The sequence below is a fragment of the Megascapheus bottae genome, chromosome 6 (genome assembly GCF_031878675.1).
Source record: "Megascapheus bottae isolate mThoBot1 chromosome 6, mThoBot2.hap1, whole genome shotgun sequence".
Taxonomy (NCBI): Eukaryota; Metazoa; Chordata; class Mammalia; order Rodentia; family Geomyidae; genus Megascapheus; species Megascapheus bottae.
Window position 1 is genome coordinate 64,046,005 of NC_143514.1, and position 24,544 is coordinate 64,070,548.

The 24,544-nt window shown below is 44.0% G+C and overlaps 1 protein-coding gene across 3 annotated transcripts in view; it reads left to right on the forward strand.

Annotated features, from left to right (window-relative positions):
• Window positions 1-24,544, forward strand: part of Csmd2 (CUB and Sushi multiple domains 2) — a 501,465-nt gene that overhangs the window by 314,433 nt on the left and 162,488 nt on the right. For all 3 annotated transcript variants that reach the window (XM_090335284.1, XM_090335282.1, XM_090335283.1), the window contains 7 exons: window positions 3,149-3,475; window positions 7,241-7,435; window positions 16,603-16,741; window positions 17,626-17,813; window positions 18,473-18,661; window positions 18,829-18,945; window positions 23,195-23,410. In XM_090335284.1, coding sequence (XP_090191410.1) covers window positions 3,149-3,475; window positions 7,241-7,435; window positions 16,603-16,741; window positions 17,626-17,813; window positions 18,473-18,661; window positions 18,829-18,945; window positions 23,195-23,410 — 1,371 coding nt within the window. The remainder of the gene's footprint in view (window positions 1-3,148; window positions 3,476-7,240; window positions 7,436-16,602; window positions 16,742-17,625; window positions 17,814-18,472; window positions 18,662-18,828; window positions 18,946-23,194; window positions 23,411-24,544) is intronic.

Genomic DNA, 24,544 nt, shown 5'->3' on the forward strand with positions numbered 1-24,544 from the left:
CCTGGGTATCTTCATGTATGTTGGGGAGAAGAGGGCCCGGCCATAAACAAAGAAACAAGTGAACAAGGTAATTGTAGAAATAAATGAAGCTACCATCACGATCCAAAATAGTGCCCCAGAGAAAAGACTATAAAAAAAAAAACACAATAAAACCAAGACATGTGAAAGGGTATCAGTGTATGGGAATTAATGCACCATCTATCTGGCAAATATCATGTACCCTTCTATTAATTACAATAAAAAATATATGAAAAAAACACAATAAAGTAATAGAGTAATAGAAGTGGAGGATGAGGATTCAGCTCTTATGAAAGTCTTCTCTGTAGCAAATCAGTTTGTTCCCATACTTACAGTGTCCTAACCATCTTTACTTGAAACCATAGCTGTCTATCATTGTCTGTAGTCCATCTTGGACTAGTTTCATGGGTTACATGATTCACCTCTTTATGTCTGGAAGGTCACTGCCTTCACGATGCCCCCAACTGGGATACCAAGCTGGATAGAAATTGTACATGCCTTTGTGTAGACATCTGCATCTAGTCTTAATTCAGTGCTCATGGAATCCCTGAGGTAGACAAGCAGAGTGCCAAGACTTCAAGGACTCCATTGGTGGACTTAGATCCAGTAGACATTATTGTGAGGTGGGGCTTGGTGAGCTTGATCCCTGGGGTGAAACTGCTTGGATTTGTATTTGGTATTACCATTTATCAGCTAGGTGACCCTGGCAAGTTACTGTCCTTCTCTGTGCCTCAATGGTTTTAGTTTTCAGTGAAGTAAATGATTCCCAGAGCTGAAGTGTGTAATGGTGTCTGTGCTAAGCTAACCCTCAACAGTATATACCAATCACTGTGTGCACTATGGCTTGAACTCAGGGTTTTGTGCTCTAGCTTGTCTTTTCTGTGCTAGGTCAGCACCCTACCACTTGAGCCACACCTCTGCTTCCATCTTTTTTTTTTTTTGCTTGGTAATTGAAAACAAGAGTCTCATGGATTTATCTGCCAGGCTGGCTTCAAACCATGATGCTCTTATCTCAGCCTCCTGAGTAGCTGGGATTAGAGTTGTGAGCCACCAGCTCCAGGCCCATTCACTCTTACTGACTTCATCTTATCTAAAAACCTTTCCATGTCCCTCTGGCCTCCTGGGTCAATTTCCTTCTACACTGGAAGGACAAGGATTGCAGTGTGTGTTAGGGACTGGACTTATTTTGCTGACTTTGCTGGATGGGTTTTCAGGAGCAGTCTGGAAAAAGAAACACCTCCTTAAAAAGGAGATCCCAGGTCAAGGGATCACAGCAGAACCAAGAAGAAATTCTTTACGAGGAGTCTCCTCTGTCTTTATTGTGTGTCATCTCTTTTTTTTTCTTTTGGCAAACATGATTTCATTATGATTTTTCATCTTACTTTCATTGTAATTAGTAAGCCAAATGTTATATTCACTTAAGTACCAATATTATTAGCACCCAATATAAACACAAATGTTGAGAGGATTTAAATGATTACAGATATTCATTGTAACCTCCTTCAGACTTTTATGTATTTTTAAGCAAAATATTGACAATATGCCCAGAGCGTTTTTGCTGTTACAAAAAGAAAATGCCATTGCATTTTGAAAAATACAATATTTGGAACCCTACGACCCTAATACCATTTTTATCGGGGGGCTCAAGTCCAATCTTTATCCCTATACACACAAGTATTTAATAGCTCTCATCAAAAGTACACATATAATTTTATGATCTCCTGTTTTACTTAAAATGATCATGAACACCCTTTCCACGGGGTCATATTTATCATTTTAATGATACAACTGTGCTATACCACATTACTAGCTGTAATTCACCTCACTTTAGAGAGCGGATATAGAAGTTGTTAGCATTATTTTCCCCTCCATAATCGAATTGTGTCATTCTCATCATTTTGGTCCATGTGGCTCTTTTTGAGTTAATTCCTTGCAGTTACAAATTCAATCGCTCTAGGGATCCTTGTAAGAACTCAAGACATTCCCTTCCAGAAGGGTTACATCTGCCTCACTTTGTAACCAGAATTAAATACACAAGTTCTTCCTATAAAGCTTCAACCGTATTGAGGTTTATCTTTTTTTCTAGCGACGTGGACTATATTTTCAAATTAATTCTATTTTCTTCCATATGAATCCTCTGGGCACTTTTTTTTATCATCTTGGTGATAATCCTGTAGAATTATAAAAGCTTTAACTCAATATTGACAGCTTCATGTTCATAGTTGTTGCAGTTATTTGGTTTACATGCTCTTACTTTTCCTTTTTTTAGTTTTGGTTTCAAATTTATTGGTTTGTTTGTTTAGTTTACAGCAGTTTCCTGGCTTCACTCTCCTGCTAGAGTCTGTTAGTGATTGGCATGAAAATGATTTAAAATGAAGTCTTTTGGAAGAGTGGATTTTTAGGGTGAAATAGGGGACAAATTATAGGGCCCTGTCACCTCCCTCACCCACATTATTCAGAAGCTTTGGTGTCTGAAAGATGGAGTTCACTTGACACTTCATCTTTATAGTATCTGTTGTGGCTTGGAGTCGTCAGAATCCCCATGGCTCCTCATCATTCCCCCATCAAAGACCTTTAAAGACATGGACTTGGAATGCCTCCATGAGGAGATTGCCAGCCAAGCCCCTGCCTTGCTGCAAACCAAGTTTGGAAAGGCGGGGGGCGGGGGGCTGCTCCTCTTCACTGAAGAAGGCAGAAGTTGCCTGGCACAAATGCATTGAAAGAGAGAGTCCAAAAGCAACCCAAGTCCACCATGTCTATTTGCCAAAGAGACCTTTCCAGCACGATACTCTGCATGAATCTTAGTATTTTCCCCCTCCCAACTTGAGTTCAGAGCCCAGCCAGCCCAGCCCAATCCTGGTGATCCCCTTTCTTCCTATTGCTCTATAGTTAAGAAAACATTCCCTGGGGAGGGGGTGGAGAGAGGGAAATGGGGACAAAAAGATGAGAAGGGGTGTCAATGTGTGTGAAGTAATGCTCCTTCTATCTGGCGAATATAACTGTAACCCCTCTATTAATTACACTGAAAAATTTTAAAAAAGAAAAAGAAAACATTCCCTGGGCCCGCACTCAGTGGCCCTAGTCAAATGTTGGGGCTGCTAACTGACCCCCATTGCTGTTTCTCTTGCAGTTTCCTGCTTCTTCAACTTCACCAGCCCCTCTGGGATTGTCCTGTCTCCTAACTACCCAGAAGACTATGGCAACCACCTCCACTGTGTCTGGCTCATCCTGGCTCGACCAGAGAGTCGCATCCATCTGGCTTTCAATGACATTGATGTGGAGCCTCAGTTTGATTTCCTGGTCATCAAAGATGGAGCTACCGCCGAGGCCCCAGTCCTGGGTACCTTCTCTGGAAACCAGCTCCCTTCTTCCATCACGAGCAGTGGCCATGTGGCCCGCCTGGAATTCCAGACTGACCACTCCACAGGGAAGAGAGGATTTAACATCACCTTCACCAGTGAGTGCTCCCTCTGCTTCAGCTGACCGTCCCCCGGTCAGATTTCAAGGACAATATTGGATGATAGGGCCAAGCAACCAGCGCATGATGAACCAGAGTAAATCATAAGTCACTAGCCTGGCTGCTCCTGTCTGTGATGTCACTCCACGAGCCTCCTGTTTCCCTGGAAATCCATCATAGGTGATTGTAGGTGCCCTATAAGGAGTTGAGGACCCCACTTCTCTCCTCTTGCGAGAAGCATGGTGGATTTAATGGAAGAAAGTTTCTGTCATTCTCTTCTTAGCTCCTCATCCCTCTCTGATGTATTCCCCCAGACTCCTGAATACTCACTACTTCCTACTTACCTCTGGTGTTCCTGTCCGAACTTCTGCTTTGCTCAGGCCACATTGCCCTAGTCAGGCAGAAGCAGGGGTTGAGAGCAATATTCCCAGAGAAGACTACAGCTGACACCCTGAACATTTTCTCTTTGTTCACCCCTTGGCCCCAGTCTGGAAGCCATCATCTCTCTCATCTCTATCTTGGTCTCCTTCTCTAGACACAATAGCAACCCCTTTCATTTCTCTATTGCAGTCGACTCAGTAGCTGGACAGGCAGAAGCTTGGAGACTGGACACAACAAGCCTCCTGGTGAACTTAGTCATAGTCCAGCGGGGCTAAAGCTAGGATTCCTGGGCAGTTACCAAGAGCTTTCCTGGAGGATGCTTGGAAAATCCAAAGACCAATTTAGGCCCTGGCTCACATCCAGGGACACGAGGAGAGAGCTCCTGTTCAGATACTTTTAACAGAACTGCTGCTGCTGCTGCTGCTGCTGCTGACCCTACCCTTGTAGAGGGCTTGCCCCCTCCCCTCCCCACTGTCCTTGTAGTTCAGAACTAAAGACTTCAACACTATGTAGTGAGCCATTTGGGACTGCAGGGTCCAAATGAACACTCACATTAAGGCTCCAGTCCTGTCATCATCCTTCTTTAGAACACCAGACTTAGCTGGAAACAATCAACCTTCCTAGTTTCTTTTCCTCCAGGGGGCTCCTGACTCCATCATCCAAGGACAGAAGGAAGCAGAGACTGGCTCTAACTTTCCCAATCATCTCAGTCTAGCTTCGAGGGATTTGGTTTGCAGTTCTCTAGTCTCATAATTGTTTTCCATGAGATCTGAGCCCTGGGAAGACGTGAGGGTTTGGTCACTCCTCTCCTCATCCCATGTTCAGTCTAGGGCCCTGGTGTGTGTGGTAAGGATCAGGGGGAAGGATCATGAATGCTGGCTACATGCTCTTCCTTACCCAGGGGAAATGGCAAAAATGTGGGGGAGACGGAGACCAGGGGAATCCCCACTCATCCAGGATGGTAGAGGCAGAAAAATAACTGAGGGAGAACTTGGAACAAAAATAGATGCTTATAGTGTCCAAGGAAAATGAGAGCCTAGGAAGGACCCTCTGTCCAATAAAGAGCAAATCTTTAGTCCAAATCCTGAGTCCTTAGGAGAAAGAGGTGGTTCAGGTTAGCCCAGAGAGGGCTGGTCAACTTGACTGTCATGAGTTCTCCCTAGCTTTGTAAACATCAAATACTCTAAAAGAAATAGGATATACCAAGGCAGAAATGCTAACTACCACCCCCGGTCCCGTCCCCGAAACAATCCTTGCCAACATTTGGCAACATGATCACAGAGAGCAGATGTTTTCCCTGTGCATTTGTGCATATAGACAGCTGACTGGAAAAGGAGGAATATTTTTGAAAAACCTGGGTCCTATCTGAGCCCTGCCAATCAGAACCACTAGGGGAATGAGGAAACAGAGGCTGCATTCTTTCAGTAAAGATGATGGGTTCAGATGCAGCCAGTGAACGAAATGTCCTTGGATAGATGTTTGGGAGCTAATGTGGGAAGGAAGTTAAATCTCCTCCCCTATCTCAACTGCTGACCACCCCAGCTGAGCTGTTTTGCCCATCATAGGAGAGCTCACCTCCCCTAACACAGTATGTATTTCCTGCATGTAATTTGAAATCTGTGTGTCTGTAACAATGATCAGTAATTCCTTCCCACCTTTGGAACTCCGGGGAGCAAAACTAATCACTGTTGCACACAGGGCTATTTTCTGAGCACCTACTGTGTGTCAGTCCCTGTGCAGGGCATTCTTTCATTGCTTAACCTCACAGTAGAACTTCATTCACCAAGACCTGTCCAAGAAATCTGAAAGCTTTCTGAGAACTTTCTGAAAGGTTTCAGAAAGTACACAGGTAGAAAGTGAACAAGATGTAAGTCCTCGCTCTGCTAAGTTAGAAATAGACATATATTCCTGCTGTGTATCAGTATGCATGTGTGTCTGTGACTGGTAGACTTTGAATAGACAAGCCCCAGACTTCTGGACTCCAAGCAGCACTTTTCTTTTTATGCCACACCTAAGTGCCAGGTCACTTTCATGGACATAGTTCCTAATGATAAAGGGGTGGCAGGCTGAGTCTGGACTGATTTTGTCTTCATAGTGTGAGATGGATGTGAGTACCAGCCCTATATATGTCATCCCAAAAGTCTGCACATCCAACACCCAGAGCCACCTGCCATGGGAGGGTCACAGCTTTGCAGGCCTCTGGCCTTCAGCAAGATCCAGCAGCCTCCAGGGCCACTCTCTGCCTGAGTGTGACTGTGTCTCTGTCATGAGAGAATGTCAGAGCCCTATAAATGGATCTCTTTCAAATGGCATATGCCCAGGCAATCACAGAAACAGGCCTCCCAGGGCAAATCACCATCCTTAGAACAGTGGGGACAGTCATTTCACAAGAGAATGGTAGAGCATGTCAGGTGGAGGAAGGCTGGAAATGCACATGGCATCAACAGTACAGGAAGGGGCATCACCATGCAGGGAAAGGGAAAAAGAAAGGAATTTGTCCTCACAGCATATATAACCATCTTTAGGGTACAGAAACTAACCTAGATCCCCTCACATTCTTATCTACTTCCATTTCTCTTCCATCTCATTGAAGGCAGGAAACTGAGGCTCAGCAAGATGTTATAGGCTGTCCAGGACCATATTACAATATGAAACAAATCACCAATGACCTCTCTCTCTCTCTCTCTCTCTCTCTCTCTCTCTCTCTCTCTCTCTCTCTCTCTCTCTCTCTCTCTCTTTCTCTCTCTCTCTCTCTGTGTGTGTATGTGTGTGTGTGTGTGTGTGTGTGTGTGTGTGTGTGTGTGTGTTCACTGCACCATCAGTCTGCCTGAGCAGAGGAAGAAGCAGGCCTGACAAGAGGCAGGAAAATGAAGGGAATGGCTTCAGACAGGGTTAATTCCAGGGCACCTCCTTTACGATGCTTAGTGTCCATTAGTGTCACAGGACCGAGAGGCAGCTCCCCTGCAGCATAAATGATCCCATCATTGTCAGAAGTTAGGGAAGCACAGAATAGATTTGACATTGAAGAGCCAAATTTGTTCCTTAGCCACATTAAGCCTCAGTATCCTCATTTGTAATGATACTTGCATAGTACAATCCTGCTCTAATGTACATGAGCTAAAAAGAAAAACATGTAGCTTACTGCCTAATTCATAAACATCCATGGGAATGAAATACTGGGGAAAGGCCAGAACTCCGTATAACAAGCCCATTTAATACTCTAAGAAGCCTATCAGTTGAAACCCTGGCCTCCTGTGTTCCAGCAGAGAAGATCTTGGGGAAACTGAGGAAGTAGTGAGGTCCATCATAATGAAGCTTATCTTCCTTGGGGTTCCATCTTCACACCAGCTCTTTCTAATTGTATCCTTGTGCCCATCCACACAGCCTTCCGCCACAATGAGTGTCCAGATCCTGGCGTTCCAGTCAATGGCAAACGGTTTGGTGACAGCCTACAGCTCGGCAGCTCCATCTCCTTCCTGTGTGATGAAGGCTTCCTCGGCACACAGGGCTCAGAGACCATCACCTGCGTGCTGAAGGAAGGTAGCGTGGTCTGGAACAGTGCCGTGTTGCGCTGTGAAGGTACGTGATGCGGGACTCTCTATGGGGGTCGCTCCAGAGAGGCTCTGGAGAACCAAATCAAGAAGATGGAATCACAGTGGTCCATCTCAATAGCCACTTCTTCCAGGGCCCCAGACCACCTCTCACCCTCTTCCTCACATTGGAGTAATGGGGGCTTAGTTGGAAACACTGCACAACAATTTGAATCATAACCTGGGACTTCTTTTGTTCTCATGGGAACTTTCCATATTACAGCCATCAGAATCCCTGTTTCCAGCTTCTGGTGAGAGGAGAGGGAGGAGCCTGCAGCTTCCCCCCCCCCCACACACACACACACTGGCAGTGCTATGAATTCCCCAGTTTCCCAGGCTGCCTGTCACTCTTTCCTCCTCCACATGCTTATTTCCCCAGTTCCCTGCGCTCTCTTCCCTTCCAGCTCTTGTGCCCTGGTTAAATGCTAACTTGATATCCTTGTGGTTGCTCTCTGGGCAACACAGGACAAAGCAGCTGGAAGAAACATGGCTCACCGCAAGGTCTGGGCTCATTACGGCATCTGCTCAGCCTGCCTCGCCTCACAGGGCAGTTCTAAGTCAACTTCAGAGACTAGCCGTCTGTTCCTAGACCTGCAGGCACTTCAGGGGCAGATGGTGCCCCCTGAGGGCAGGGATCATGTCCTGTGAGTGTGCCAAACACAGTCTCTGGCATAGAATCAGAATTCAATAACTATTTGGCAATGGTGGATGAATAATGCATATCCCAAAAGTCCTTGGACAAGACAGTGACCAAGAAGACAGGGGCTATGGTTCTTACCTTTTTGGAAGCCAAAAGTCTTTGTCTCGTATCTAGATGCCTCTCTACATACCTAACCCCAAGTCTGACGAGCCTACCACAAGAAAGAGAGCTTAAAGAGAGCATTGCCCCTGAACTAGTGGTTGGATACATGGGAAAAGAGAGAGAAAGAACTCAGACCACACACTATGCATGGCTGGAATCCAGAGTATTGTTTGACCTCTTGGATTTTTTTTTCTTGTATTTAAAAAAAAATAATGGGGCCAGGAGTTTGGCCTAGTGGTAGAGTGCTTGCCTAGCATGCACGAAGACCCGGGTTCAACTCCTCGGCACCACATACATAGAAAAAAGCCGGAAGTGGCGCTGAGGCTTAAGTGGTAGAGCTCTAACCTTGAGAAAGTCCAAGGACAGTGCTCAGGCCCTGAGCTCAAGCCCAGGACTGGCAAAAAAATAAAATAAAAAAATAAAATAGGGGCTGGGAGTTTAACCTAGTGGTAGAGTGTTTGCCTAGCATGCACGAAGACCCGGGTTTGATTCCCCCGTACCACATATATAGAAAAACACAGGAAGTGGTACTGAGGCTCAAGTGGTAGAGCTCTAGCCTTGAGAAAGTCCAAGGACAGTGCTCAGGCCCTGAACTCAAGCCCAGGACTGGCAAAAAAAAAATAAAAAACCTAAAATAGCAGGGGTAGTAATAAGCAGAATTAGTGTGCATAGAAAAGAACTAGCCCAGCAAAAAAGTGCTCACAAATGTGAACTGTGGTCCCACTGCTGGATGAGCCCCAAAAGTTCAGCTTCATCTCATCTAGCACAGTATTTGACACTTGGCAGATGACATGAACAGTCATTACTGGTTGACAAATGAATGAATGAATGACTGTAACTAAGGTAGAACCTTCCTAATGAAAAACATGTTAGTGAATACTGTCATTCTCATAACCCCCTCCCAAGCTCTCCATCTCACCAGCCATGTCACCCTGAGCAAACAGTTGGGCTACTGTCAAATGCAGGTAACTTGTGGACCCTCCTAGCTGGGTTGACATAAACATATGTGGCTACTGGAGTAGTACCTGCCAGAGAGGCAGCATCAGTTCAACCATTATCTCACTGGACCAATTAGATCAGTATTTACTCCACTTTGGGTATCAAACTGTATGTTCAGAAAAGGTAGGCATCAAACTAAGAGAAGGACTGCTGTAGCCCCTGACTGACCCACGAGGGAGCCTGCTCCGCTTTCCCAGAGTGATAGCTATTCCTGATAGCTTGGTTTGAGACATAGTTTCAGCCCTGAAACCTTACAACAAAGCCTCTGGGAACCTGCCCTCTTTGGCCCCCATTCCTTCCTTTGGTTCAAGCCTTGGGAGGTCCCTGTTATGTGGTCAACATCTTTGTCCTTTCCATCTTGGCTGGTTTTGTTTTTGATTAAGTATCCCCACCTTGTGGACAATTAAATACAGAAGCTAATGGTCTTTTAGAAAATCTTTTAATATATGCTAAGAGCCACTTGCATTTCAAGAGGCAGTAATAGGACATGAGAGAAAATGGCTTCTCCTAAATTTAGAAAAAGAAAGGGAATGATTGGATGGATGGAAAGCAGGAGTAGACATTCTTAAAGAGCCACAGAGCAAATATTTCCAACCTTGTGGCCACAGGCTGCGTTCTCATAGCAGTGGCCTGAGACTCTATAGAAGTAAGCAGGTTGAGTTTGGCCAGGCAGTACTTTGATGATCACAGAACTGGAGCACAGGGGATCTGAGAGGTCTGTGTGTTTAAAATCTGAAGTTTCCTAAGAAGGATTTTCCAGCAGCAATGGCCAGTCCCTAGGTAGGAGTGTTTAATTATTGATGGCATTCATCTCTCCCTCGACTTCCTTTAAGGAAGAATCAAATCACTGTACTCAAGAGCAAAAGTGTTTTACAAGTGTCACCTCATTTAACCTTGCACCAGGTCCAGAAGGCCAAGTCACCTACGAGTGGCCCATCCACTTCCTGCTATTTGTGCCTAGTGGATCCAGATTTCACACAGAGACCCTTAGTTACTGTGCCACTAGAGAGACTATCATGTGAAATATGTGTATGAGAGACTTAAAAACATCCACAAATAAGAGTGAAAAGTGAGGTTTCTGTTTTCTACATCCCAGTAGAAAATTAAAGCAAAAGAGGTCATCTTGCCTATCCAAAAGACAAGGAAGGGCAGGATGCCACATGGCAAAAATTGACAGCATAAAACAAAAATGTATTAGTTATGATAATAAAGGTAATTTAAATCCCTACTAAAAGGAAAAGACTAAGAAGTGCATTTAAAAAGGATTTTTATGTTAAATTTTTTTTTTCCTGATCCTGGGGCTTTCTTCAAGGCTAGCGCTCTACCACTTGAACTGCAGCACCACTTCCGGCTTTTCTGTGTATGTGGTACCAAGGAATCAAATGCAGGTCTTCGTACATGCTAGGCAAACACTTTACCACTAGGCCAAACTCCCAGCCCTTTAATTTTTAAAGGGATGCTCAGACTTGTAAAGTTGCAGACAGTACACTCAAGTGTGATAAAGTTCAACATGAAAATATCCATTTCCTGGTCCTATTCCCCAGAGGAAAATGGTTTAAGACTTTGGTATATTAATCCCAGTACTTGGAAAACAGCAGGATTGCGAGTTCAAGGCCAGCCTAAACTACATAGTAAGGCCTTGTTTCAACAAGGACTAAAAGGACTTGGTAATAAATATATCCACATAGTTGTCTATGTGTATGTTTATAATCAGGCAGTAAAGGAAAAAGCCAATGCATCTTAGTCCCCACAGAAATCTAAGTGGTAATTGGAGCCCATGTTTTTGCCTTGGTCAGCCTGGACTTTATTCTTCTTGTTTACATCTCCCACATAGCCAAGATTATGGGTTTGCACCACCATATCCAGTATGCTTGGTAAAATGAGGGTCTCACTAACTTTTTGCCCAGGCTGGTCTTGAACCAATATCCTACTAATCTTCACTTGTTCCTAAGTAGGTGAGATTACACTCATGAACTACCACTGGTCCTACCCTAACTTTTTTCTTGATGGAAAGCTTCAAAGTTCCCAAAACAGGTAGAGCCCCCACACCCCTCTCTCTCAGATTGATCTGCGAATCTATGGCTTACACTTCTCCATCCACCCCTGCCCTGCTGAGGCTGAGATAAATTCCAAACATATTACATTCATCTAAAAGATAATAAAGAAGCCTGATACCTTTTAATACGTATTTCAAACAGATAAAAAGGAACCCTTTAAAGCAAAATGGCATCAAGGGAAAGAAACCGGACGTCATTCCAGCCTCCAATAGGAGGATCACAGTCCAGGCATGCATCAGGGCAGAAGTGAGAACCCATCTCAACAGTAGTTCAGAAAATGATTGGCCATGTGTCTCAGCAGTGTGTCTGCCTAGTAAACACTAAGCCCTGAGTTCAAACCCATGTTACCAAAAACAAGAAATAAACCACAATTCTATGGTCTTAATAATTTAAAAAATGATTACTTATAATCAAGTATTCTCTCTGATAGCCATGCTTTTCACAATGACAGTGGACAGGTAGGTCTCAAGTCTTTTTAGGATCCATGGGTGTCCACCTTTCCTTCCGTGATATTTTTTAACTGAAGAAGAGAGATCATTCGTCTTGAAGAACCTCTTATTTTCTGAACTTTGCTGATTACTTCCCTTAGAAATTGTTTGGCATGATCACCTTTCTCTTCTATTTCCTCTAATTGGCAGTGAGCTCTAGAAACTTAACACAACTTGAGTTAAACCACAACATTTAATAGGCAGAGCTGGTGTCTCCCTCAGAGCCATGTAAAGTCTCATCACCTCTCTTTTGAGAATGTTGGGAGCTATTGATGTTCATAGTACAGAGACATTTTAAGTTCCTTCTTTTAGGAGCTGGGGCTCTTTAAAAGAAAGTATTTTCATCAAATACTTGGTTATTCTGAGATACAGTGCATAAAGGAACAATGGCAGAAATAACTTCATTATTTTCCTTTATTTACAAGTTTTCGTGTGAGCAAGTTGACTCCTTTCAAAGTTGAATCTTTTCAAACATTAATACAATCCAAACAGATATAATCCTATTTTGTATATTTTAAATCTATTGCAGTTGTTTCTAACTGGTGCTTTATTGTCTCACTGGCTAGCAAGAGACCTTTTTTCTCCCTTTTTCTTTTTTTTAATTTAAATTTTATTGTAAAGATGATGTACAGAGGGGTTAGTTACATAGGTCAGGTAATGAGTGCATTTCTTTTTGAATAGTGTTACTCCTCTAACATTTTCTCCCACTTTTTGTCCTCCCAGCCCCCCTTCCCCTCAAGTTATGAAGAGCCTTTTGAGAATTTCCCATCATTTTCTACTCCTTACCTTGAGCCAATTGTTTCTATGAGGACCTCTGGTTCCTTTTGGTGGAATTAATGTTTAGAATCTGGACACTAGGTGCTAATTCTTGTTTCTAAGCTTTTTCAATGAATACAGCTAGAAAATGCTTCTTTAATAGAAAACACATTCATTTCATTTCATGTTCTTTTTACCCTAGTCTTCACCCTAGTCTTGCTGATAATCATATCTTTATCTGCTTGCAAGTTCCAAAACACCATCATCACTTCCTGTGTCATAACTCATATCTCAGAGTCCCATAGTCCCAACCTTCATAATCACCATAACTGTCAGTTCTTTTTGTCCATCTTGCCCCCTCAGAACAGGCTATCTGACTACTGTATGTTAAAAGAAAAATCTCTTCAGCTATTTTCTTTCTGTCTCACTATGTTCATATATATATATATATGAACATATATATACTATATATATATTCTATATAATATTATATTCATTTTGGGATAGAGAAAAAGCAAATCAAATTTAATCTTCCTTTTTAATTATGTAAGACATTTACACAGTTTCAATCCTGTCCTTTCCTGCTTTCTGTGGAATCCTCCTGGCTTTAGTGTATCTTTGCATTGATTGTTGATATAAGTGATTATTAACACTTAAATATTAATTTAACCTTAGTTAGTACTTATTTTCTTATGCAGAATCAGATTTTGCCCATAATACTCTACTTGTCTTTCATTCACCCAGTAACATATTCAGGAGACTGGTCCACAACTTTATGTTCCTTGTTCCTTGCATTTGTTTTATAGCTGCATAAACTACCCATTTGGTTGGCCACCTGAGTTAATTCAGTTGGACTCTTATGTCCAACCCGTGTACTATTTATGCCCCTTTGTGAGTACAAATGGTGCAGCCTTATATTGCCTTTTACAAATATGTATTTATATATACATATATATGCTTTTTCACATTTTTTGCTAGGATATCTTTGAAATAGTGTGCTAGAAATAGAATTGCTGCATCAGGAAGTGAATATGATTTTTTATGCTGAATATTACCAGATTTCTCTCCATAGGGGCTATGATAGTTTGCATTTCCACCAACAAAGTTCACAATTCCTAATTTCCTATAGCCCACATATGTCATCAGGCATATGTGGACATGATCCCACTGTAGTTTCAAAAATTTATGTTTTTCTTATTAAAAATGAAGTCACACATCTTTTCAAGTATTAAAGAGGCATTACATTTAGTAACCACCCCTCCTCCATTTCCTTCCAGGCAGCTACCACAGTGAATAGCAAGATAAACAATAGAGAGGAAGGAATGGATGGATAGAAAGGCCAGCATCTAATCACTGAACACAATATGTGATTTCCTAGCTAAAATGACAAGGCAGAGAGAGAAAGATCCCAAAGTGCTGAGCCCCAGAGGTGGGCATCAAATTTCCCTCTCTGGTGATTTTGGATGGGCCCTCGCGAAGTAGAGTATAGCTGTTTGATCTGTAGATTCCGGTGCTGACCTGGAATCTAGAAAGAGCAGAGCCCTTGCTGGCTGCTGAGACACACCATCAGCATGAGAGCTTGGGGACACAGAGCCACAGGCTCATCTCTAGCCACTACCAAGGTCTGAGAAGTGAGGGAGGGTAAGGTGGAGAGAGACACACTAGGCCAATCGATAAGATGATGCATAGGTTTTGAAAACTAGGGTTACCCTTGAAGTGATAGTATGCATATATAATTTATTTCTTGGTGTTTGATGTAGGCACTATGTAATTATTTTAGTTTCTCTAAGCCTCCATTTGCAGAAAATAGGGTAATAATCCCCCTCCACAAACCGAGGGTAATAATACGTGTACCTTTTAGTGATAGAGTTGTCACAAGAACAATCCACCTTAAATCCTGATACCTACTAAGCTCTTCATGCACCGAGCTCATTACTACCTGCCGTGACTGCAATATGCTGGGCACTGCAAGGGGATTTAGCCACAGAAGTCCTGAGGTTAAGTCTCAGATTTAACTTCCTTAGCTCCATGTCCCTGATCTCCTGTCTTAACTAATTTTCTCTTCTGTAAAATGAAGATGATCACTTCACAAACGTGTGAATTTAGGCAGTGCCTATGAAGCAAGTAGCAGAGTAAGTTTGAGTTGACTATTTCTGCTATGATGATTGTGATTGTTGTTATCTGTACTATTTATTATGATTTGATATTAAGAATGCCTACCAACTGCTTCAGATATTTCCAGAATGTTATAAAATTCAGAAAAGAGAGGTGGGGTACCTCTGGCTATATTTAATGAAACTGGGAAAATATACCTGGAGAGATCTAAGAGTCTCTAAAAAAGTGCTATATGTTCTGTAGCTTCTTTACACCCTTCTTAAGCCTATGCAGATGTTAGGCTTTTGGTTTGTTTGTTTGGTTGGTGGGTTGGTTGGTTGGTTGGTTGGCTGGTTGATTAGTTGGTGGGTTGGTTGGTTGGTGGGTGGGTTGGTTATTTGGTTAGTTGAGGGTTGTTGGTGGGTTGGTGGGTTGTTTGGTTGGTGGGCTGGTTGGTTGGTTGGTTGGTTGGTTATTTGATTGGTTTGGTTGGTTGGTTGGTTGGTTTGGTCTTAGTCTCTGGTAACACTCTAGTTAGAGGCTCCAGAGGAAGCTGAGATTTCCTTAGAGTTTAGCTTGAAATTCCTGGTTCTCTTCTATCTTTCCTAAGTCTGAATCCAAGTGTATGATTTGAAAACCCCCACCTAGTTACATAAGCTTCAGCTTTCTTAAAAGATGATAATAATGGGGACCTCACAGGGCTGTCTGGTCTGTAAGGACTAAACATGATGATGTATGTGGATAAAGCCTTGACATGGAGTAAGTGTCTAGCCACTGGCAATGGTCATGTCCGTGGCAAACAGACTTGATGAGGGTTGGTGCCTTCATCATCATCATCAAGCTTGGGCTGGGTTAGACTATTCACAAATATCCCTCAAACTTGAATGGCTTAAATACAGGATGGTAGACCTCTCCAGCTATATGTTTACCACAAGCCATCGGGGATCCGCTCCTCAGAGTCCAGCCTGAGTGCCTGGCTGGCAGTCCCATTTTGTGACCTGTTTCCAAGGTGACTGAGACAAAACAACGAAGCTTTCCCTCTTAGTGTTTCCACTCCGACACAACGTGCATCGCATTTGCTCCCATGCTGTTGACCGAAGCAATCCCATGGCCTTGCATTGCTTCCAGAGGGGTAGACAGTGAAATCCACCCTGTGCCCTGTTGGAGAGGTGCTGGGACATCTCTGATGACCATCACAGGGCCCAAGGTCATTATAGACAGACAGGTGTGGGGGAACAGATCAGGTGAGACCAGAGAGAAACTGAATGATACATAGGAGAATTGAGCGGAATGATGGGAGAGATGTGACCAAAGAAGCTGACTACCGGGAATCCACCCAAAGGGAGGAGGTTTCCAAACCAGAGATAGACTAAAAGCTGGTAGAGACATCAAGAAGAATCAGTGTCTTGTGGAGTTACATGCCATGTGCTGCATTCATTCACCCTTTCATTTACTCACCCAGCAAGTAATAGCAGAAGAACACCTGTGTGCTAAGCACTAAATGTTGGGGTTCTGAGTTGTGAATGACAAGATGATGCAGAGCATGAAGTCTGAGCTGAGCAGAGTCCTAGCTACTCACTCCCCAGTGTGGATGAGGGGAGCTGGGCTGCCGGATGTCTCTGCCTCAGGCCTGACAATTGAGTGAGGAATAAAGAAAATTCCAGTGTGACCCAAATGTTAGCTGTATTTCGGCCCTGCCAGCGTGACAAAAGGACTTTGTTTAAAGGCTGCTTTTCATTTCTCCCCTCTAGCCTTTAATAAACCTTCAAATGATATAACTAGACACATTCATAAAGGTCCCAACAGACAAAACACACAGCTTATATAGTTGATGTAATTTTCCATAAAAACAAAACACTCCTTGTTGGCTGACACATTTTATAAAGAGAATTTTTATTTGTTTGTTCATTCATTTGTCCCATAAGGAAGCTATTTCTCTCTCTCTTTCTTTGTCCTCCAGCTCCCTGCGGTGGTCATCTGACCTCACCCAGTGGTACCATCCTTTCTCCGGGATGGCCTGGGTTCTACAAGGATGCCCTGAGCTGTGCCTGGGTGATAGAAGCGCAACCAGGCTACCCCATCAAAATCACCTTTGACAGGTGCTGGGAAGCACAGGCTTGGGGGAGGGGGTGATGGGGAGAGGGCTCCGCAGTAAGGCTGAAGTACCAGCATGATGGAAACACCAGAGGGACTTCCCTGAGTGGGACAAAGGTCAGGAAAGAGCCTTGCCCATGGGCTTGGTTGGTGCTACTGGAAGGCCAAGAATAGAAGGCCAGAGTATCATTCAAGAGGCCAGAGTCCTTCCTACCTCCTAACCCCCAAAAGAGAAATATAGATAGTCTTAGATACTGAAGCAAGGCATAGCATCAAAGGACTATAACCTAGAGATTTCCAACATGAGGAAGACAGTCTCCCTGACCTGTCCCAAATCCTGTTCATGGGCCCCACAGCCCTGCTGATAGCCCTTGGTGAGGAAGAAGCTACTCAAATGTAGACATGAGCTCTACCTGAAGTAATCATGGCCTAGAAGAGCTGTTGGGAAACTTTCCTGCGAAGGGCCAAGCAGTAAATATTCTAGAGTTTGTGGGAACAGTTCTTCTTTGTGAATCTCTCTTGTCTCTCTTCATTGCTTTTTCTTCCCTTTGGCCCTTCACCAATGAGTAAAAGCCATAGGCCAGATTTATCCCTGGAGCTTTAGTAGGTTGATCCTGGGCCTAGCAACATTCTGATCACAAGGAGATTAGTCATATTGCCTCTAGATCTTCACAGCCTGGGAATGGTGGGGAAATTTTCACTGGATAGTAGGAGGAGGAAGAGCTTAGTAGAGAAGGTCCTTCCATAACATGAGAAAATGTATGCAAATTCCAGCCTGCCCAGATCTGGTTGTCTAAAGCCCTGGGTCACACAGGGCCGGGCTTTTAGCATTAGTAAGTCAGTAAGCCTTGGCTTTCTCAAGAAGTCTTCCTTTTACATAATTTGACAGGTTTAAAACGGAGGTCAACTATGACACCTTGGAAGTACGAGATGGACGGACATATTCAGCGCCCTTGATTGGGGTTTACCACGGGACCCAGGTCCCCCAGTTCCTCATCAGCACCAGCAACTACCTCTACCTCCTCTTCTCTACAGACAAGAGTCACTCAGACATTGGCTTCCAGCTACGCTATGAGAGTGAGTCTGGGTGGGGGAGATGAAAGAAGGTGAATGACAAGGTTGGCCCAGTGGACGAGGACCTGGGATTATGTTCCTCCACAGGCACCTACTCAAGTCCTTTCAGACTATGGCCTTTGGAAGGCACTCCTGGCTTTCTTCAGCATCCCTCATGGGTTATGGGAGCTAACAGTTACTTGTGATCTTTATGCCAGTATCCCATATACACACTGCTGGATGCAGTGGGCTGGGGGCTGGAGTGCTGGGCACTTAGAGACAAGAGTATTTGGCTGGCTTGTGAACCCTCTCTCGTCTCATATCCATTGCCTCCATTTAAAGATCCAGTCTCACTTGAGGTCTTAGCAGGTGGAAACAGAAAGTTCAGGCTGAACCATGAAGATAAGGTTGTTTTCTTACCTGGGTTTGTATTCCTTTGACTTAGCATAGGGCCTTAGCTACAGTGGACAGTCATCAAATGTTTACCGAATGAATGAACCAATGGACAAATGGTTCGGCCAGCTTGTTTAAGAGATAGGTCTTCAAATAACCTCTCTGCAAATACCAACAGCCACATTTCATGCGTCAGTAACTGGCAACCTCAGCTGTTGTAAATCCAGGCCCTCTTTTTGTCTTTGTAACAGTGCATGTTGTTGGTTCTAGCTGTGGCTCCTCTTTTCTAGCTATAACACTGCAGTCAGACCACTGCCTGGATCCAGGGATCCCCGTCAATGGCCAGCGTCATGGAAATGACTTCTATGTGGGTGCTCTGGTAACATTCAGCTGTGACTCAGGCTACACATTAAGTGACTCGGAGCCCCTGGAATGTGAGCCCAACTTTCAATGGAGCCGGGCCCTGCCCAGCTGCGAAGGTGAGCACAGAAGGAATACATGTCTTTCCTGCTATGGAAAACCAGGTGCTGGAAGGGACACCAGTTCCCTCTGAGGCCCTTAAGTGAGGGTGGGCTTTTGAGAGGACCCTGGGGGAAGTTCCCTGGGCCACTCAGTTCTCTCATTCTTCTCTTCATTCCTCCTGTAGCACTGTGTGGTGGCTTCATTCAAGGCTCCACTGGTACCATCTTGTCACCAGGGTTCCCTGACTTCTACCCCAACAACTTGAACTGCACCTGGATTATCGAAACATCACATGGCAAGGGTGAGTGTTCACATCAATAGCAAATATTGAGAAGTAAATCCCAAGTTCACAAGTGACCACAAGTAAGATTTCCCCATATAGTAGCATGTAAGTGGAGTCTGAATTTTTCTCATCAACATGAAACTTTCCAGAAGTATCTCATTGTTTTGAATCATACAACTCCTTTGATAAACATTATCCAGGATATAAACTTCTCTGCTGAGAGCTTAATTGGCTACCAACCAATTGAATCCCCTCTAAGTCACCTCTCACAAGATGGCAGCACACCCTTTGTCTAAACACTGGTGGGAACATGATCAACCCATCCATAAATGAGATCTCTTTCCTCCTCATCATTTATTAGGTAGATGTCCTTGTGCCATTCCCTGAGGGAATACAGGACAGCTCCGCTCCCTCTTCCTCATATCCACTTTTTTTTTTTGAAACAAAGCCTCACTGTAGCCCGGGCTGGCTTGAACTTATGATTCCTCAGCCTCCAGGATTCCAGGATTATAGGCATGTGCCACCACACTAGCCTACCTTTCAGATTTTATGTAACTCCACTCTTCCTAAAGTAATATGCATCCATCTTCCTCACTAGCCTTCCCTGTTGCCTCAATTTCCCTCACATGAGCATTGTTTAATAAACACTTTCAACCAACATTTGGTATTTAATATCTCCACATGGCAGACATGGGGACTGGAGATATGTAGGAACCAAGAAGACATTGACTGTGCTCTTAGAAGCTTATTCCAAAGTTCTGCTAGAGTTATAGTGCTTCCATCTGACAACAAAGGTTGTGATCTTCCATGCTGGGGATAGAAAACCAAGCTTCTGTGTTTGAGAGCACTCCATCAATAATTCTGACGCTTCCCTTTAATGAAGATCCACTGATCTAGAAGAAAAAGTATGCTGAAGAGCCCGAGGAAAATACTGAGATGAAAGAATAACACCCCCCAGATATTTAAATGTTGTTAATGGACTGAATAATATTAATAGTATAGTTGGAGTACAGTAGATGTCTACAGGGGTAAGGAGAGGGGAGTAACAAAAGGTCCAGAAAGTGATGCTTTTGTGAGTATGTATGTGTGTTCTCACACATAATTGCACAGGTGAGAGGGAGACAGACTTCAATATGTGGTTAAAGCATCACTTCAGATCCATTGACAAGATAAAGGATTCTTTCATAAATTATGGTTTTGCCATGTGAAAGTAGCTTAAAATCCAATCAATACCCCTATACATTTCACCACATAAAGCCCTAGAAACATATGGATCTCTGATATCTGCTGGGGCTGTGCCTTTAACAGTAATTCCCAAAGAAGAGACACAAGGCAAAAGCTGCTAGATTCCATTTAACATACACCTTGGATATAATTTATGCTATGAGAAATCCATAAATATGCAAAGTCAAATAGTAAAGAGACCCCCAAAATATTTACAATGCATGTAATTGACTAAAGATTACCAACCTTATGTGTAGAGAGTTCTTAAAGTATCTCTGAGAGAAATACGCCTGGCCCACTGGCCTGCCATATGAGCAGAGCTGTAAACTAACGCTTCATAATTGCAATACAAATTGAAAAGACATCAACCCCACCAATAATTAAAGAAAGGCACTTTCAGCCAGTAATGAAATACTATTTTCCTTTTGTATATCCTTAAAGAAAATCATAACACCAGCAGGCAGAGGATGGTCACTGCTGACTGGTGTAAAGTAGTTTTCTAGGGAGTGGTTTGAGGATAGGAATCAGAAGCCTTCCAAGGACATGTGCCTCAAGACTCAACAATTGCTCTTACTAGAATTTTCTTGAAGAGGGTAAGCAAAACTGTACATCAAGAGACAGCAGCCTAGATGAACCCTAAGCTATTTGTTTATCATACTGGAAAACTAGAAACTAGTCAACTATCGATCCATAAGGAAATGTCAGATAAGCATATGGTCAGTTAGAGAATGAAGTGCTAGGCAGTTACTAAAAGGAAAAGAATATTTCTCCATCCACAGAGGTAGTTGCGTCGAGCTGTTAAGGAACAAAGTTTGCCCGAGGAATAAATGTGTTCTCTGTGTAAAGCATAAACAAGGACATTTACGAAGAAATAGCCAACAGCCTCTGAAAAGACCTACCCTGAAATAGTTATTAGTGGTCATCTCAGACTCATCTTTCTGCCTTAAAAAATGTTTTTCACAATCTGTATTACCTCTAAAACGTATTACTAGTATTAAAATAATATAGGGCTCCATGGCCTGGAGCTTCTTGGGGCCAGGCAAGTCTCAGAGCATTCCAGTAGCTATGCAGCCTTCATGATTTTGGTCATGATTTTTTTTTCTGTTCACCTGTGATTATAGCAGGCATTCGTCTTAGTCTAGAAGTCAATGCAGATCATCAAGTACTTTAACAAATCTCACGTCATACCTGCGCTTGGAAACCTCCAGGAGAAAGACAGCCTGAATCCTAATCTCCACATAGCAGGGTTGGTGTATGATAGAGTAGATAGAGGCTTCTACAAAATGGAGCCCAGTCCTGGGGAGTTAGATAGGCATCCTGGAGTTAAAGTATAAACTTGTCTTCAAGGATGCATGGGAATTGAGTAGGATGGAAAGTGCCTGGATATAGAATGGACTACAGGTCATGGGTAAATGACAAGTCACTTCCTTCTTAGAGGCATGCAAATATTTCCCAGAACTCTTACCCTAGAGCCTCAAAGTATAAACTAGCCTGGGCAGCCTACTGCCCTAGTTTACCTTTTTCCACCTCATGCTAAGCTTTCTAACTAGAGTTCTAGCTGTATATACCTTCGTCCAGGTCCTGAAAACTTGCCAAGCTTTCTTTCCTCTCAGGGTTAGCATGAGGTAAATTGTCAGTCAGACTCTTCTCCCCAAGCCAGGAGAGTGATGGTAACTCCAATTCCCCTTGTTTGGCTAGCTCTTTGTTCTTCCTTTCCTGAGCCTCTTCAAGCACCTGGGCTGGGTTCACTCCTGTGGGTTCACAGCATCCTGTCTCCTAACTTTAGACTTCACTCTACTGGATAGAACTTGCTTCCACCTCCCCAGAAGATTTGTACTCTTCAATAGACCTCTTGTGTCATGTAGTTTCCACAGCTCCCTGCCCCTCTACCTGGCTCACAAAGAACCCCACAAGAGTGTTCATGACATGAATTATATTGTACTGAACCCAGACCCTTCTCCTGTAGGCTACTGAGTAGGTTGCTCTCAAACAGACAGATGCCCACGAACAAAACTTTATGAAATTCAGAACTGCCCAGCTTGTCACAGCTGCAGGGAGTGAGCAATTCAAGCATCTAGAGAATGTGTTCTGGCAGAGACTCCAGATCTGATGTCCCTTAGTCCACAAGGCTGTCTGGAGCATCAGGTGAGCTAGGCAGAGGATACATTGGTAGAGGCCTGCTGTGTGCCAGGAGTGCCTGGATGCTTGGCATATGTTGTCCCAGATGTCTCACTAAATGCCACCTAGGAGGTGACCCTGTGATCCACATACAGCAGCGAGAGAAACAAGAGCCCAGGGACACAAGAGAGAGACGGCAAGCAAGAGAAACAAGAGCACACAGCTTCAGCTGCGGCCCTTGGGCTTGGGCTGGTAGGCAGATATTTGATTCCTATCTTTTCTGTTCCATGAGGTATTGATGTCACCCTATGATTCAGCACGGTTCACTCCAGGGTGTGCATCCATCACACCAAATCTGGATTCATACCCCATCATGGGGCCTCTCTGTTTCCGTGACAATGTCTTCATTTTCTCACAATGGACAAAAAAAGCCCAAAGCAATCAGCACAGCTGGGAAACCCAGGGGTTTCATCTCACTTGTTTGCTTCTCCTTATAATCACAGCCAAATGTTTACTCCTTGGAAAGGGCTGTATTTGCATGCTAGAAGAACAGAGTACAGAGCTGGTATTTAATCAACTTGTTTTGCCCACCTGCTACTGTGTCTGACCACCCTCCATCCACCCAGTGTTCAGAGAGAGGAATACACACACACCTGACGTAGATGAATTAATGAATGGAGATGAAGCAGTGTCACAGACCTAGCTGTAAACCTTACCTTTAGGTGCTAATGACCACAAGAAGTGCCCATCTCTGACTGGACCTTTGGGTAAGAACCAGTCTAGTTTCCTCAACTAGGATTAGCCCATGATCTACCAGCACCAGCCAGTGTTGGCCAACCTTACATGTTTGTGCAGACTCCAGCTCACAGGTGGGCTGCTTCAACAACCTCCCCACCCCCAACCAGACCCTCTGATTACTTGGCAGGTGTGTTCTTTACTTTCCACACCTTCCACCTGGAGAGTGGCCACGACTACCTCCTCATCACCGAGAATGGCAGCTTCACCCAGCCACTGAGGCAGCTGACTGGCTCAAGGCTACCTGCTCCCATCAGTGCCGGGCTCTACGGCAACTTCACTGCCCAGGTCCGCTTTGTTTCCGATTTCTCTATGTCCTACGAAGGATTCAACATCACCTTCTCAGGTAAGGAGAGTGAAGGCTCCCCAGTGGAGAAGGGATTATGAAGCCATTCTGTCTCCCCTCACTTTGCTGCCAACTGATGGTCTTCCTAGCAGATGTTTACTAACCAGCTCAGCCCTGAGCATGTGCTCAATGCTGCCAAAAGAGGTATTTGGCTTAAACACAGGATGAACTAACTTACAATGATCTTGGAAAGCGTTAGCAGGTTCACTGGAGGAAGCTCCTTCTCCGGTTCAGAATTGTTCTGAACACCACCCACAGAGTTGGCTACACTAGAGGAAGGACTTCACAAAAATATGCTTCCTGCCCTAGTTACTCCCAATTCTCCTAATTCACAAGCTCAGCAATCACAAAAGAAAAGAAAATTAACAGATGAGAGTGCTTTAATTTCATTTTGGGTCTTTATCATCAATTTTAATTTCATGATAATAGACATTGTGTTGGTGTTTAAGGAATCCTGAAAAGAAAGTGCTTTCCTTGGCGTCAGGGAAGAAAGAAGAGGGTTCTTGATCCTCTAATATTGAGCTCTCAGCCACTCTTGTCCCAAGTTGTTCCCAGGTCTCCCGCCACTTGGCCCCCGGCAAGACAGAGATATTGGTAAATCTTTTTAGGATGGAGAAGAGAAATCTGTCCTCTAGGCACTGGAACATAGCCTAGCTAAGTCCCTACTGGCCCTCCATGCTAGAAGCCACCTGCCAAGGATCTTGGACAGGCCTTAGCCACTGAGACAAAAGGGAGACAATGAATCTTGACTATGTAAAAAAGGCCTTTCAAATCACACAGAATCCTGGGCACTGCACCCAGAAGGGGGATGCCCACTACCCCACTGTCACCGGAGGCACCAGGCAGGTCGCTGGCCCATAAATGTCACCTCACCATGTTCAGCATCTGCCTCAAAGCCAGTGCCCCTTCAATGGATTCATTTGGAATCATTTTTCCCAGTGTGAGCTGCCTGAGGCCCAAAGCCAGTCACAGTCTCTGGCTTTCTGGAACCAGCTGATTGGATTGAGCTGATTCCATGCCCAGAGAGAAAGAGTGCGAGATTCTGCCAGTCCCAAAGCTTGGGGCTCAAATGGAGATCCGGAGACAGGTAGGGAAGTTGCTATAAAACCTCAGAAGTCCTCTCAGAGGGTCTTC